A 15,848-nucleotide genomic window follows, 5' to 3' on the forward strand; every position below is an offset into this window, starting at 1 on the left:
GATTGACAACATCTGGAGATACATCTCCGTGCATTTTTTTTCTAGCTTCACATGTATCTTGAGTTTAATTTATTGAAGACATGACAAATCACACTTTTCCCCGACAATAACAAAAACCTTCTAGACCCACACACTGCACCAACTGTAATTTTCCACAACTGTTGTTGGTTGCAAAGTTATAACAGTGGGAGAAACCAAGCATCTATATTGTGCATGGGTGTGTAGACATACACCTTCACACAGCTGTGTGTGTGTGTCAATGTATGTTTTATATCAATATAAAACATGCATACACATGTTACAAAAATTAAATACATTATCTATCGTATCTTTGTTGCCAAGGCAATCTTCTTTTCTACAGAGACAGGCTCTTTTGCTCTTTGTTCACTCATGCAGAAGTTATCATCACTCATAATAATGATCAACCACCATGAATAGTACAGTTGGCTAAAAGTGAGGTGACCCCCAAGGGATTACCTTTTGAAGTTACAGTAATTGACAATTTCCGATTCAATCTTGGCCATCATTTTGAGTTGCTTCCTTAAAGAAATCTACTTGTAACAATAAGCTTAGAGGGAGCCTTTGGATAACTATTTTATTCTGCCATATTTCCCCCCTCCCCCCCCCCTTTTTTGGCAAAACCATCTGAGTGCTTTCTTTTTCAATCCAATGTTAGCTACAAATCAGCAGCTATCATTGACTGAGGTGGCCTTTTCAGGGAGTAAAGGCTACTGCTGGGCCCAACCATCCATATACACAGCAATGCCATTGGTATCACATACACGCCATAGTATATTTGTGTGGTGGCTTATGCTAGCTAGTGTGATGTTTAAAAAGTTGACATACATAGGCTACGCGACACAAGTGAAGGTCTTAAAAACAGGTATCCACCCACAAGAAGTGCTAAAAAAGGAACATCTCTCATGGTATAGTAAAATATAGCATGGTGCATGATGGTAAGCTGTGCAAGCGCAATAGATCCTTATGCATCTGGGAACTATGGAGGTGCACTGCCAGTGTCATGAATAACATTTCTCTAGTTGTAGCTCTCTCCCCCACCTTTTCATAGCCATCTAGTCAGATGTTACAACCGGTGGTTGCATGTTTTGCTGGCCTCTCATTGGAGTGTGAATGGCACAGTTAGTGTTCGGTCAACTAATTGGGGGCTAGTTTACTTCAAGGATATGTCTACCATTTATGTCAAACACTGAAACTAGCCAGCCTGTATAATCTTGGGGTTTTCTCTGTAAGTTTACAAATATACAATTTAAAAAAAAGTACCCCAAAAAGGATATTAAGTCCCCATGGCTGAGAGTTGTATACACACAATTAAAGTGTCTTGTTTAAAATTCTGAATTGTTTTGGCATTTTTAATAAAGTACAATATATTACAACTAAACCAAAAAAAGAAAAGAAAATAGAACCAGTGGTTGAATCACATAGTCTGATCCTTGCCACCCACCCCTTCCCTTTCCTAGAGAGACACAGAGAGAAAAGAAATCCTCCCCATTGAATAACTCAATTCATATTATTAGGAAGCTAACCAATAGGAAGCAACACAACAAGCGTGTGGTGTCAAATGGAGCTGACGAATCCTGCGCTTTGCATTAACAAGAGCACCCGCCTTCACTGGGTGGTGGTTCCTGTGGTTTGTCCAATTTAATGTCAATCACTGCAGAAAAGGGTTAAGGGAGATAACAGGTTTATGCTATTGAGGGAAGTGCATCATTCCCAGAGTGTCAACAAGGTAACGCAACTTACCAAGGTGTCTCTACCAACAGCAGCAAGCAAGTCAGCTGGCAACATAAATGCTCATCAAAGCTAGTTAAATTCCATATCACAACAAGATCTAAGTCAGGCACCCCCAAACTGCGGCCCTCCAGATGTTTTGGCCTACAACTCCCATGATCCCTAGCTAACAGGACCAGTGGTCAGGGATGATGGGAATTGTAGTCCAAAACATCTGGAGGGCCAAAGTTTGGGGATGCCTGATCTAAGTGCATGATAGAGGTACACAAATACCTGTAGAGAACCCAAGAGGATGGTACACAAATACTGTTATCACACGTTATGTCCTCCTTGCCGCCAACTAACACAATAATAAAAATGGGCACCTGGAGTCACTTGGTTCCCACTCCAGACCACGAGTCCTGTGACTGGTTTCTGTAGGATGAGGTTGGGAATTGACTTTGTAGCCAAGTTCCCCCCCCCACCTATATCTCCTGCCTCTCCTCCTCTTGCTGTTGATGAGGTGTTAGCTAAGTCAGTATAAGTGACCAGCCAAAGAACATGGGCTGTTTCCAACACTGCGGCTTTGCTGGTGCAACAGAGCTTCCTCTCCCTCTCCAACATCTCCCCCGCCCACCTATGCCCTCAAAATCAGGGTGTGTTTTTTTTTGGGGGGGTGTATGTGTGTTGGTGGACCATCCAGAGCTGATCTTGAAGGTGCATGGGGAGGAGAGGAAACAGAAGCCTGGTTGCTCCAGCAGCAGAATGCCACCCCCCCTCCAATGGAGTGTTTAATACAAACCCATTATTTCTTCTGACAAAGCTCTCACTTCAGGCAATGTTAAAAAACCACAGTAAGGAGGTGCTCCTGCAAGTGACCAAGTAACTTAGCAGGCAAATACCCAAGCCAAAAAGTGTACTGCAATGTTTGTATGACTGTGTGTTGTATAAGCCTTCATGCTGTCTTGCCTGTCGCTTGACAAGCAACTTAAAGAATTGGGCTAAATCCCTGCCTCTTGGAGCAGAGGCTTTAGCCCTGAGGACTCAAGAAGGATGACATCACACCTCTGTCTTCCTTAACCAGCCACAGACTGGTCTCTCGCTCTGCATGCAGCAAGGGCCAAGCCCAGGCTGTGCTCTCTGCATGTGGCGCTGACATATGTAATCTATATCAAACTCGGCGCAGGCCCCCAAGGGAGATGACCTTTCCCAAGCACAAAAGGCAGCAATTAGGGGAGAAGAGCTGCTGTCAGTCACATCCAGACACTCTCTCTCTTCCGCCACAATGGTTCGCAGGCGCCATGTCATCTCCCCTTCCCAGACAGGCACTCTCTGCCACCGCTGCCGCATGTGCCCCTGGGGCAATCAAGAGAGAAGGAAAAGCAAGGCTCAGCAGTTGTGCCCCTCTCTGTGGAAGAGGATTGGTTTCTGTAACCAGCGCCAGCTCTTTCTTGGCCTAGATACTTCAGGTTGCAGGAGGTTGTAACTTTGAATGTTTCCTACAGCCTAAGAATTTTTAAAATATACGGTGCTGTATATTCCGGCATATAAGACGACCCCCAGCTTTTCCAGTTAAAATATAGAGTTTGGGATCCGGCATATAAGACGACTGGGCGTATAAGACGACCCCCAGCTTTTCTAGTTAAAATATAGAGTTTGGGATGTACTTGCTGTATAAGAAATACGACCCGACGTATAAGACGACCCCCAACTTTTGAGAAGATTTTCCTGGGTTAAAAAGTAGTCTTATATGCAGGAATATACCTGAATATATAAATGGCATACGAACATGGACCAGGCCATTGGCACACCTAGTCCAGCATCCTGTTTTTGCAGTGGCCAACCAGATCCCCGTGGGATCTAGGTGAAATAGCCCTCTCCCCTCCTACAACAGGTATTCAGCGGCATTCCTGCCTCCGCCTGTGGGGGGACAGCACAGCTTCCATCATGGCTAGTAGCTTTGACTATCCTTCTCCTCCATGCTCTAGATAAAGTCTAGGCTGAACTCTTCTACCTGCTGTGGTAGTTGTTTATGGGAATGGAGTTTTTTTTTTTTGCTATAAGTGTTCAGATATGAGAATTTCTCCATTCCCTCCTCACCAAGCATGAGATTGTTCGGTCCCTAACTACAGCTTGTCTAAATTGGCCTGGAGAGAGGGAAAGGGCCATAGCTCAGGGGTAAAGCATCTGCCTTGCATGCAGAAGGCCCCAGGTTCAATTCCTGCCATCTCCAGGTAGGAGTCTCTCCTGTCACGACTGGACCTAATGGTCAGGGGTCCCTTTACCTTTTTAAAGGGGGTATTTAGGGATACCCCCTTTTAGCGAGAACAATAAGCACACAAACATTGGTCTTGATTTGGGGCCCTTCAAAATGATTGATGCCCATCAACAAGGGGACCAGTGTGAGAACCAAGGAAGCGTAATTCACATCTACCAGCAAATGGCAACAGATTAAATTAGAACCCAGGAGCAAGCACAGATCAGTCTACTGGATGCAAAATAAGGCGCTTTTTTAAAGCTCTTTTAAAATGAAGTTGATGTCATCACTCAGCCTCTGTTTCTGGGCCCTCATTGGGACTCTCATCAAGATCATTTCTAAATCACACTGTTAGCAGTGAAAAATAGCTATTCAGGGCAGAAGGAATAATTCTGTGGGCCTCCTGCATAACCTATGCAAGGGAACATCTGGGGACATGGCATGAGCTGTCATTGTTTGGCAAACATTCCCTGTGTAACCATTATTCTTTATTTCCTGCCAGCTTCAGAGGGAGAGGAAGCCATTACTGCTGTGTTTAATTTAGAAACCATGAACTTCTCTGTAATAAATAACACTTAATTGGACCATATTCATTAGTACTGCTCTATGCTGATGCTTTCCTTTTGTGTGTTCATTCCATAATTGGAGAATGGGGATTCTGGGTTTAGTTTAACAAGGCCATTTGTGTCTTGAAGAACTATCGCAACAGGAAGGAAATCGCTGCTGAGCTCTTGCATTTGACCTCGGACATTCTTCTAGGGCAAGGCTAAGAAGTCATTTAGACACAATGTGAAGTAGTGATGGGCATGGCTTGCATAATCCCAGCTTTTTCCAACAGGAAAAAACCAAGCAAGGCAATCTGAACTATTTCCATCACTGATGAAGATTTTCTGAAAATATGCAACTCTCATTAGAGTGGACCTTATAGGGACAAGGAGCTATGCATGCAGTTTTGAATCATGTACACATTTTTGTAAGTGACTTCTAATACAATGCATGTGTGTATGTTATTTTTATTAGTATATTCATTTTGTGCACCTTTCCCCCCTATTATATGCATTTTTTTTTGGTAAACATTGGTTAGGGAACTGCACTGGGAAATTCAGATAAGGGCAAAATTTGAAGGGTGGCTGGGTATTTTGGTTATTACACTGTTTTGGAATTTGATAGATTTGGCTTCAAATGGGAACTGAACTAAACTTCCCCCCAAATCCCCTACCTGTAAGATTTCGAATGGGAATGGTTGCTTGAGAAGCAATGATTGTTAATCAAGAAAGGATACTCCCTTCTTTGCTCTTCTCTTGGACACTCTCCATGCCTGGCAGAGCAGAGGCGACGCGTCGGAAGAGCTAAAGCAGCATGCAGAGTGTACAGCAACAAAGGCAGACAGAAGGATGGGTCAGGGAGGAAGAGAATAAATCATTAGTACTTTCTAGTTTACATCCCAGCAGCTAAAAAAGTTACAGTATGTGTGACATGAGTTAAGTAAGCCCCAAGCTTTCTTCCATTTATACATCTGCCCAAGAGAACCAGACTTGGAGCTACTCAGACTGCTTACTATCAGGGGAAGATGTTCCCTTGTGCCTCTGAAAACAATGGTTGCTATGATGTATAATTCCAACTTCCAGCCATGTGAAACAGGATGACTTGAAGATCAGTTACAGTCAAACCTCAGTTGTCGAACGTAATCCGTTCGGGAAGCCCATTCAACTTCTGAAATGCTATAGACAACCGAGGCGTGGCTTCCAATTGGTTGCAAGAGCTTCCTGTACTCAAGCAGAACCCGCGTTGGATGTTTGGCTTCCGAAAAACGTCTGAAAACCGGAGCATTTACTTCCGGGTTTTCGGCGTTCAGGAGCTGAAACGTTCCAAAATGGCGCCGTTCGAGAACCGAGGTTTAACTGTACCAATATGGGAGAAGGAGCAGCCAGATTGGGGCTCGGTGTCAAGGGAGCCTTTTAACCCTTTGCTTCTGCCATGGTCCTGATTGGACTTGCCCCAGCACTTGCTAGTCACATTGGGAAGAAAGCTCCTGTTGTGCAGGAGGCAATTCTGATCATGACCACGGCAGGGGCAACAGGTTAAAAGCCTCCCTCCCTCCCCCATGCCACAGCCCCAGTCTGGCTAGACCCTCTCCCATATTGGTTATTCATCTATTTTTCCAATCTGCTATGCAGATCACATCTCGTTTGACCTTGAGGTGCAACTAGTTTGCAGCCGAAGTTCCTGGAGAGAAATCAAAGGAAAATGAACTCTGCACAGAGTTAACGGGCTGTAAATGCTCACCATAGTATTGTACAAGTATATTCTGCTGCCACCAAGGGCTTCTTGATACATTTCTCCCTGAATCAGAGTAATCTAGCTTGCTAATAACAATGATAAAGGAGACACTTGTATTTGTGTGTGAAAAATGCATGTTTCATCCAGTCTGCATGTGCCATGCAGGAGTCTGTAGCATACAAACTGGATCACGCTCTCCTCCTCACCCAGGAACAAAGGCACCTTACCTGTTTTACATTGTATCCTGTCTTCGCACTTGTCTCAATAAACATGACATTCAGTTCTTTAGCTCTCTGTTCCCCTTCTTCAATTGTTATCTGCCTAGGGTCAGACACACAGAAGAGGAGGAAATGGTAACTGTCTCAATGCAGCTGCAAAAGGGTAGGGAAATGGGTTGTGGCTCGAAAAGTGAAGTTGTAATAATGGCACCAAGCTGTGCCCTCAATCTTAACGATTCAGAAAGGGTCAATAAAACAGGAGTTGTCACTCTAGGATATCTGTTCCTATGGCAACAGTAGACAATGGAGCATCTCTACAGTATGTGGCTTATTGCCCTTTTGCAGGTTTCTTGTGTGTCTAAGGAGTTTAACCTTCTCTACCGGAAATTAATAATCCTCCCCCTCTTCCTCATTATATGCATTTACCTCTTATCGGCAAGGTCTGTTTTGTTGCCCACTAACATGATGATGACATCACTTCCTCTTTCTGTTCTGACATCATCAATCCATTTGGATGTCTGCTGGAAGGAGTTGAGATCTACAAGGGAGAAGAAAATCAAGGAAGGTGGGTATAAGACAAAGACCAGTCCTTCAATATGGGCGTCAGATTCTGATACTTTTAAAAGAAGCAACACTTATGACAAGAAGGGATGCTGGAGAATTCCAGTGAAAACAGAAAAGGAAGCAGAAATTGTTGCAGCTCACTTTTGTCTGTAGTCAGGAACGGAAATCATTCAAGCAAATACGACATCCCCCCCCCCAAAAAAAAATCATTGGGGATTTTGTGTGTGGAAGTTTGCAAATGATATGTAATTCATTGGAGGTTCTTTTTAATGCTGTTTCGACATTTCCTTTATGTTGAAATGCATGCAATTAACATCGTTACACAACTTTTTCTCTATAGGTTTCTCCTTTCCTTATCTTTTCTTCCTTCTGACTTTGTTCTCTTATAGACTAAATAGCTGGTTTTTTTTAGCATATTATTAAAAAAATACTTTGTAATGGGTATGTATTTTTGTATGTCTTTGAATAAGTATAAATAAATAAATAAATAGTTATGTAACTTATGTCACATGTTAAATAGTGGACAGCAAAACAAATAATGTAGCATTTGGCAGAAACCAAACTGCAGCAGAATGGAACCAGCACGGGCAGCACATCCACTGAGGAGAATCCTACCCAGATGTATCTGCATCCAAGCTTTTCCTGCCTGTTAATACCAGCTCCTGGCATCTCTGGTTACTGTAATTGTCAATGAAATTTTACTGTTGCTCTATTGCAGGAGTGGGGAACCTGTGGCCACCCGGATATTGCTGGAATCATCCCTCATAACTGGCCGTGCTGGCTGAGGCTGACAGGAGGTGAGGTTCAACTGCATCTGCTGAGCCACGGGTTCCTCCTACCTGTTTTACTTATTGTTCTATTTTGTTTTATGCTGTCGGCAGCTTTATTGTTCTTGAAATTGCTTTGGCGTTTCTGTGACGTGAAAAGCAGCATACAAATAATAATTTAGATAAATAAAGAAGCCATGCCTCCTATCCACAGATGGCTCTCTGGCTGCGCATCTCATTGGCAGCACTTTCAACTGATCCCCCCCCCCCCGGGCTCACAAGCTCTGACGGGAGGCAGAGGCCCAGACCCGCTGAAAGAGGCGGTTATTAAACAGCTTCTTAAAAAACCATCTTTAGATCCGGCCAATATGGCCAACTATCGCCCAGTCTCAAATCTTCCATTCTTGGGCAAGGTGATTGAGCGAGTGGTTGCGGAACAACTCCAGGCACGCCTGGAAGAAGCGGACCATTTGGATCCCTTCCAGTCAGGATTCAGGCCTCATCATGGGACTGAAACTGCCTTGGTCGCACTGGTCGATGATCTCCGGCGGGCTAGGGACAAAGGTAGGAGCTGTTTCCTTGTTCTGCTGGATCTCTCAGCGGCTTTTGACACCATCAACCATAACATCCTTCTGGACCGTCTAGAGGGCTTGGGAGCTGGGGGCACTGTCATGCAGTGGTTCCGCTCCTTCCTCCTGGGCCATGTTCAGAAAGTGGTGGTGGGGGATGAGTGTTCAGACCCCTGGGCTCTCACTTGTAGGGTGCCTCAGGGTTCTGTCCTCTCCCCCATGCTTTTTAATATCTATATGCAGCCGCTGGGAGAGATCATCAGGGGGTTTGGGCTGGGTGTCCATCAGTATGCTGATGATACCCAGCTCTACCTCTCTTTTAAATCAGAACCGGTGAAGGTCCTGTGTGAGTGCTTGGAGGCGGTTGGAGGATGGATGGCGGCTAACAGATTGAGATTGAATCCTGACAAGACAGAAGTACTGTTTGTGGGGGACAGGAGGCGGGCGGGTGTGGAGGACTCTCTGGTCCTCAATGGGGTAACTGTGCCCCTGAAAGACCAGGTGCGCAGCCTGGGAGTCATTTTAGACTCACAGCTGTCCATGGAGGCACAGGTCAACTCCGTGTCCAGGGCATCTGTTTATCAGCTCCATTTGGTACGCAGGCTGAGTCCCTACCTGCCCACTGACTGTCTCTCCAGAGTGGTGCATGCTCTAGTTATCTCTCGCTTGGACTACTGCAATGCGCTCTACGTGGGGCTACCTTTGAAGGTGACCCGGAAACTACAACTAATCCAGAATGCGGCAGCTAGACTGGTGGCTGGGAGCGGCCGCCGAGATCACATAACACCGGTCCTAAAAGACCTACATTGGCTCCCAGTACGTTTCCGAGCACAATTCAAAGTGTTGGTGTTGACCTTTAAAGCCTTAAACGGCCTCGGTCCGGTATACCTGAAGGAGCGTCTCCACCCCCATCGTTCTGCCCGGACACTGAGGTCCAGCTCCGAGGGCCTTCTGGCGGTTCCCTCATTACGAGAAGCCAAGTTACAGGGAACCAGGCAGAGGGCCTTCTCGGTAGTGGCACCCACCCTGTGGAATGCCCTCCCACTAGAGGTCAAAGAGAACAATTACCAGACCTTTAGAAGGCATCTCAAGGCAGCCCTGTTTAGGGAAGCTTTTAATGTTTGATGGATTTCTGTATTTTAGAATTTCTGTTTTTTTGGAAGCCGCCCAGAGTGGCTGGGGGAACCCGGCCAGATGGGCGGGGTATAAATAATAATAATAATAATAATAATTATCCACACGGCGCTTTTTGCCTGCCCCTTCCTTGCATTTTGCCAGGAGAATCTGCTGCCAATTAGAGGCAGAGTTTAGTGTAGCTATAGCAACCGGAGCATAGGCAATCCATTAAACAGGAACATTTTTAATGAGCCACTCGGCTCAGACTCGGCGTAGGTCTGACCCTTCTGCGACGGCTTCGGCTGCCTGAGCCAGCAGGGGCCACCAGAGGGAAGCAGATCCACTTTTCTGTCACTTTTCATTTCCTCTTACATTAATTGCAATAAGGAACATGGTAAGTCACAGCAAACGGCGAGAGGTGGCTATGGAAAAGGTCAGAGTGTTCTTGTCAGAGTCGGGCTTCAGAAAGGTTTGAAATATTTTGCTCGGTGGCTCCTTTATTGAGGAGCATTGGATTCCTCAGAAGTGAGGACCTCAGTGCTGCATGAGACCCAACGTAGTTCAAGGGTTGGAGCACCAGCTAATGGTCATGTCTGATGGGAGTTGTGTTCCAAAACCCCTGGAGGCCACCTGGTTGGCTAAGGCTGGGTCAGTGTCTGATTACTGCTGCGAAGTCCTAGATTCAAATCCTCAGTCATGTAGTTTCCTGGTTGATCTCAGGCCAGTCACTTTCTCCCCACTTTGCCTAGCTTACACCCCCCCCAAAAAAAACAGCCCAATGAGGGCCAAGGGCGTGATCCAACCCCCCCAATCCACTACGCTAGGTTTGTGTATGGATGCAGAAGGGGTATCCCTCCATTTGGGACAGTCCTGCCAGCACAAAGCTCCCTGTTCCGCCTGCCGAAAAGTGTAGGGAGGTAGATGTGGTGCTGGTGGCCTGTCAGAATCCCATGGAAAGCCCCCAAAGAGCCATTCTGGGGGTGTGGGGAAGCTGAGGCAACCCAGGATCGAGTGGGTCCTGAGCCAATCCTGCTGCTGTCACTTGACAGCCTCAGGTGTGATCTGGACCTGAATACCAGGCCAGCTCCAGGCTGCCCCCAGATTTTGCATGCCCGCCAGGTAAGCAGCCAGGTAAGCAGCAGGTTTGTGGATGTGGTGTGGTCCCGCAACTCTGCTACACCCCACCCAGGGCTTGAATTGCACTGTTGGTGCTTAGAGGTCTTGGAATGCCGACAGGCTGTTGGGAAGGGAAAACAAAAAATCACAGGGAAGGGGGAATGGGAATGAAGTCCATTTGACATCCTGAACCATGGGCATACCACACTGCAACACTCTGCCACAGGTCCCACTCATTTCAGCCTATTCATAAAATAACTGGTTTGGCAATCTGAGTTATTGTGTACATAATAGGAGGTAGTATCTCTCCTTAAAAAAACAACATCCTCCTCCTCATTTATCAGGTAGGAACCAACATATAGAAATGGAAGCTCCCAGGAGCATTAGTCTGGCCACTGTTGGGCACAATCTGGTGGACTGAATGGTCTTTGTTCAAAACACTCTTTAAAGGATGCTCCTAGAGGTCTTTGGATGGCCTTCAAACAAAGCCTGACTCTTGCATCCTCCTACAGGTGTGCATCTATCTAGGTAAAAAGGTAAAGGACTCCTGGATGGTTAAGTCCAGTCAAAGGCAACTATGGGGTTGTGACGCTCATTTCCCTTTCAGACCGAGGGAGCCGGTGTTTGTCCACAGACAGCTTTCCGGGTCATGTGGCCAGCATGTCTAAACCGCTTCTGGCGCAACGGAACACCATGATAGAAACCAGAGTGCATGGAAACACCATTGACCATCCTGCCACAGCAGTACCTATTTATCTACTTACACTGGCATTCTTTCGAACTGCTAGGTTGGCAGGAGCTGAGACAGCAGGGGCGTAGCCAGGATGAAAATCAGGGGGGGGCAAGGGGCGGGGAGCAAGGGGCGGGGCCAAGGCCACATCGGAGCAGCCCGAAATCGGGCTGCTCCGACTCCCTCCTCCCCCTCCGCGATAGGAAGGGACGAGGGGGAGCCAGGATCAGCCCGAAATCGGGCTGCTCCGACTCCCTCCTCCCCCTCCACGATCGGAAGGGACGAGGGGGGAGCCAGCATCAGCCCGAAATCGGGCTGCTCCAACTCCCTCCTCCCCCTCCGCGATTGGAAGGGACGAGGGGGAGCCAGGATCAGCCCGAAATCGGGCTGCTCCGACTCCCTCCTCCCCCTCCACGATCGGAAGGGACGAGGGGGAGCCAGGATCAGCCCGAAATCGGGCTGCTCCGACTCCCTCCTCCCCCTCCACGATCGGAAGGGACGAGGGGGAGCCAGGATCAGCCCGAAATCGGGCTGCTCCGACTCCCTCCTCCCCCTCCACGATCGGAAGGGACGAGGGGGAGCCAGGATCAGCCCGAAATCGGGCTGCTCCGATCCCCTCCTCCCCCTCTGCAATCGCTGGGGCAGGTGGAGGGAAAGCCCCAGAGCCGCGCAAAGCGGTTGCCTGGCTTTCCCTCCGCCCGCCCCACAGCCAGCCGGCTAGAAGGGACGTCTCCCTTCTCCCTTGCTGGCTGTGGGGCGGAGGGAGGGAAAGCCAGCCAAACGCTTTGCGCGGCTCTGGTGCTTTCCCGCCGCCCGCCCCACAGCCAGCCAGGGAGAAGGGAGACGGCACCGGGCGGGCAGTGGGGCAGGCTGGCCAGTGGCCCTGCTTCTAGGGGGGGCAATTGCCCCCTCCTGCCCCCCCTGCCTACGCCCATGTGAGACAGAGCAATGGGAGCTCACTCCATTGCGGGGATTCAAACCGCCGACCTTCCGATCGGCAAGCCCAAGAGGCTCAGTGGTTTAGACCACAGCGCCACCCACGCCCCTCTATCTATCCAATCTATCTATCATCTAAAATTAACATTTAAGTAATAAATTAACTAGGATGCTTAGTACAACATGCATTTCATTTGACAATTGTTTACAAGACAGCAGAACAAGTTTCTTCATGTAAACGTCTGCAGGACAGAGGCAACTCCTTCAGAATGGAAGGTTTTACCATGGTGCAGAGACTGTGTGTGTGTGTGTGTGTGTGTGTGTGTGTGTGTGTGTAGTACAGTACAGTACAGGGTAGCAGTGGTCTATCCGTTTGTTACATCTTACACTGAGCCCGTACAACAGATAGTCCTTAGTGGATGATATTGAGCAGCAATGGGCAGATACAAGGTCTTCCAATGCTTTCCCCACAGTCCAGCGCCTCCAAACCTGTAACTCACTTGTGATGTCATAGACCACCACGGCTACTGTTGAGTCTCGAATGTAACTGGGGATCAAGCTTCGGAATCTCTCCTGGCCGGCCGTGTCCCAGAGCTGCAACCGCACCTGCCGAGAGGGGACCGGGAAGAGCGGCAGAGAGACATACAGTTAGGAGAAGAAACAGCCATTAAACACAGGAAGTCGGGAGACTGAACGATGAACAGAGGGAGCATCCATTATCAGTTATGTCCCCTGAGAGCTGCCATTTTAAATAAACAGCAACAACTGATTGCTCTTTATTCTAGCTTTCTGGTTATGTGAGGTGTGGCGAAATGACCATGTAATCCAGCATGATGCACAGGCTAGCCCTTCCCAGGTGGGCATAAACCATGGTTGGGGAACTGGATCCAGCTGGTGGGCTGGATCCTGGCTTCCTCTTACTCCCAAACTATGATATCAGGGGAAGCCTATAAACTAGTGGTGGCCTGCAAGTCTACTTAGTCCTGGAAGAGGCCCTAACCTGGTCCACAAGGCCTTTCCAACCCAAGCCACACCTGCCTGTCCTCCTCCTGCCATTACATATGACAACAGATTTGGGGACAAGTAAAGGTAACACCTGACGAAAACAAACCATGAGGCTGGCAGGCCCTGCTTCGGACCTCTATGCACATTTTATGGAATGGGTAGGGACAGTCCCACAGACAGCACAGCTGTATTTGAACTGATATCCCCGTCATGTGCACTCAGTACATCTATGTACTTTGAGCACCTGAAAAAGGCTCTTTTGTAAAACATATCTGGGAGTCTCGTGAACAAAAGGAAGAGTGCAGTAAAAGGCAAAAGGCCACTGAGATGTAGATCAAATGGAAAATGGGAAAGAGTAACATTGATGGGGTGGTTTCCTCAAATCCTTGAAGTAGGCCACACTAGTCTCACTAGGGGACACAACCCTGCTTCTCTGATAAGAAAAATACGACCAATGGCAGGTTGCGTCCACTGCAAAAAGATAGATCTCACTGACGGTAGATCTAACAAGGGTTGCTGACTCCCAATTGTTTAAGAACGGTAATAACAAACAAGATTTCTTCCTCTTTCAAAATTAAGCTGTTAGAATTCCTGATCTGAAGCCACTCCGCTGTAGACCCCCATCATGTATATGCGGGTCGTTCTAATGTATGGCTCCTGGTGGGACACAGTGTGTGTTTGGCTGCACCCTTTGATCATTTTGCACCAGGCTCCAGTTGGCGGACCTCTAAAGTGGGTCCTGCCTACACTGCATGATTCCAGCCCATGGGCTACTCCAGAGTTTTGAAAAGTGTAGTCTAATTTCCTTCTGCAATCCCAGGTCTAAGGCTCAGCCACATGGGACACAGTTGAGTCCTATGCTTTCACCCTTCATGGCCTTTCTGTTGAGGCTGCCAGCAAAGGATTTCAAGCTTGTGCCATGGTATCATGGAGGGCTTCTGGAAGCTGGAATGCTTTTGGAATCTTTCTGATGTGGAAAGGCCTTCAGCCACATGGGCTGGATTTTTGTGGGGCACCTGAGGCCACAAAATTTGCATTAACACCCATCAAATTCTCATTGACCTGAGAGGCTTTTGCAACGTTGTCTATGCTCCCGTGCATGGAGAGCGAGAGTGGATGGCCGATACTGCTTGTAATCTACTCAGCAGTTCATTTGGCTTCAGTATTTTGCCTCAGTTCCGAATCACCACACAACTGATTTGGGATATATTTTGGGGAAGAGATGGTGTAAATGAAGAGACCCGTTTCTATTTCTGCTGCTGGGTCAGAAACAAACCCATGGAAGGCGTAGGGAAATCTACCAGTGTGGCTCCATCTCCCCCCCCCCCCCCCGTCCCTAAATCACTCAGCCTGTGGCTTTCATTAGAGCACTTGGAAAGGCTTGGAAACAACCCATTAGGCCTGAGATGGATGTTGGAGAGTGCATTAACACTGCACGAGATAGTTAGCTGCTACTTATTAATGCAGCAGCAGCTGCCGCTTCCCCCTCTCATTATAGCCAACTCCCATCTGCACTGACATTGGGTTATCCTTGCACAAAGTCCCCCCAAAATCTATAAATCAAGACCTTTTTTGTTTTACAGTGGGTCCCCCCCCTTCCAATGCCATTTCCGAGAAAATAAGAGAAATGGCAAAATGCAGGCACTTAGGAAGGTCTTCCTAGCAGAGAGGATGATTGCCTGTCCTAGAAGAGACTGCTAGTCACAAACTTCCTGGCTCAAAGGAGAGAAAGCAGACCCGCTGTGGCTGCACATTCCTGGCTTATAAGGAAAACAGCACAAAATCACACCCTCTCTGCCTGGTGAGCTATGGCGGTACAGGGCTAGCTGGATAAATGCAGAAACCCCTGTTAAGTGGTGCAACCCCTTTCCTGTCTGGCCCACCTGAGGCAATAAGGTCTTCAATAAAGAGTGCACCTGAAATTAGATCACCAGGCTCTGCCAAAGTGATGGAAGAAAACAAGAAGTGCTTCAGCATGAAAAAGTGTTCTCTGGGAATAGAAAGGTTGAAAACCACCAGGACGGCACCATGAGTGCATCTTAGTCCCTGCTGCTCAGAACTAGGATGGAGCTAATGTACAGGAACTCTTGCCTGCATGTTACTCTATGTCCCAGTGTGCTCAGTGCACACAATGTTAACTACAATCCTGCATGCATGATACAATATCCTGCATGTAGCCTGTCATTTCTCTGAAAATACTGCATTTTGATTCCTTTTCCCATTCCAAATTGAGAAAAAGCTGTATTTGAAGCTGGCAACACGTACAAAGCCTCGGTCATCAGTATGACAGCTTATCAGTGTAGCTTCAAAGCCTCTGAACTCTGATTTCGCTGGGCTGGTGGCCGGGAATAAATTAAGGTATTGTGGCCAAAAATCCACGAATCTTGTGGCCAGCTAATATATATAATATAAAACTGTTTTATATCAGTTCCAGCTCCTCTTTACACAGTTGAGAGCATGTTATCTATAGAATATTATGACGGACAAGGACAGGCCCATGCAGAAGTGTCTGATTCCAACCCTCCTTAAAACACCCGTTTTTGACGTGATGCTCTGGGAAAG

The 15,848-nt window shown here is 47.4% G+C and overlaps 1 protein-coding gene across 1 annotated transcript in view; it reads right to left on the reverse strand.

Annotated features, from left to right (window-relative positions):
- Positions 1–1,535: 1,535 nt before the first annotated feature.
- Positions 1,536–15,848, reverse strand: part of RAB6B (RAB6B, member RAS oncogene family) — a 55,190-nt gene continuing 40,877 nt past the window's right edge. Inside the window, exons 4-8 of the mRNA XM_035134088.2 lie at positions 12,782–12,887; positions 6,910–7,021; positions 6,493–6,586; positions 5,268–5,334; positions 1,536–1,672 (exon numbers count right to left, since the gene is read on the reverse strand). Of these exons, the coding sequence (XP_034989979.1) occupies positions 1,608–1,672; positions 5,268–5,334; positions 6,493–6,586; positions 6,910–7,021; positions 12,782–12,887 (444 nt within the window). The 3' untranslated portion in view covers positions 1,536–1,607. The remainder of the gene's footprint in view (positions 1,673–5,267; positions 5,335–6,492; positions 6,587–6,909; positions 7,022–12,781; positions 12,888–15,848) is intronic.

The sequence above is a fragment of the Zootoca vivipara genome, chromosome 5 (genome assembly GCF_963506605.1).
Source record: "Zootoca vivipara chromosome 5, rZooViv1.1, whole genome shotgun sequence".
NCBI classification, from domain to species: Eukaryota; Metazoa; Chordata; class Lepidosauria; order Squamata; family Lacertidae; genus Zootoca; species Zootoca vivipara.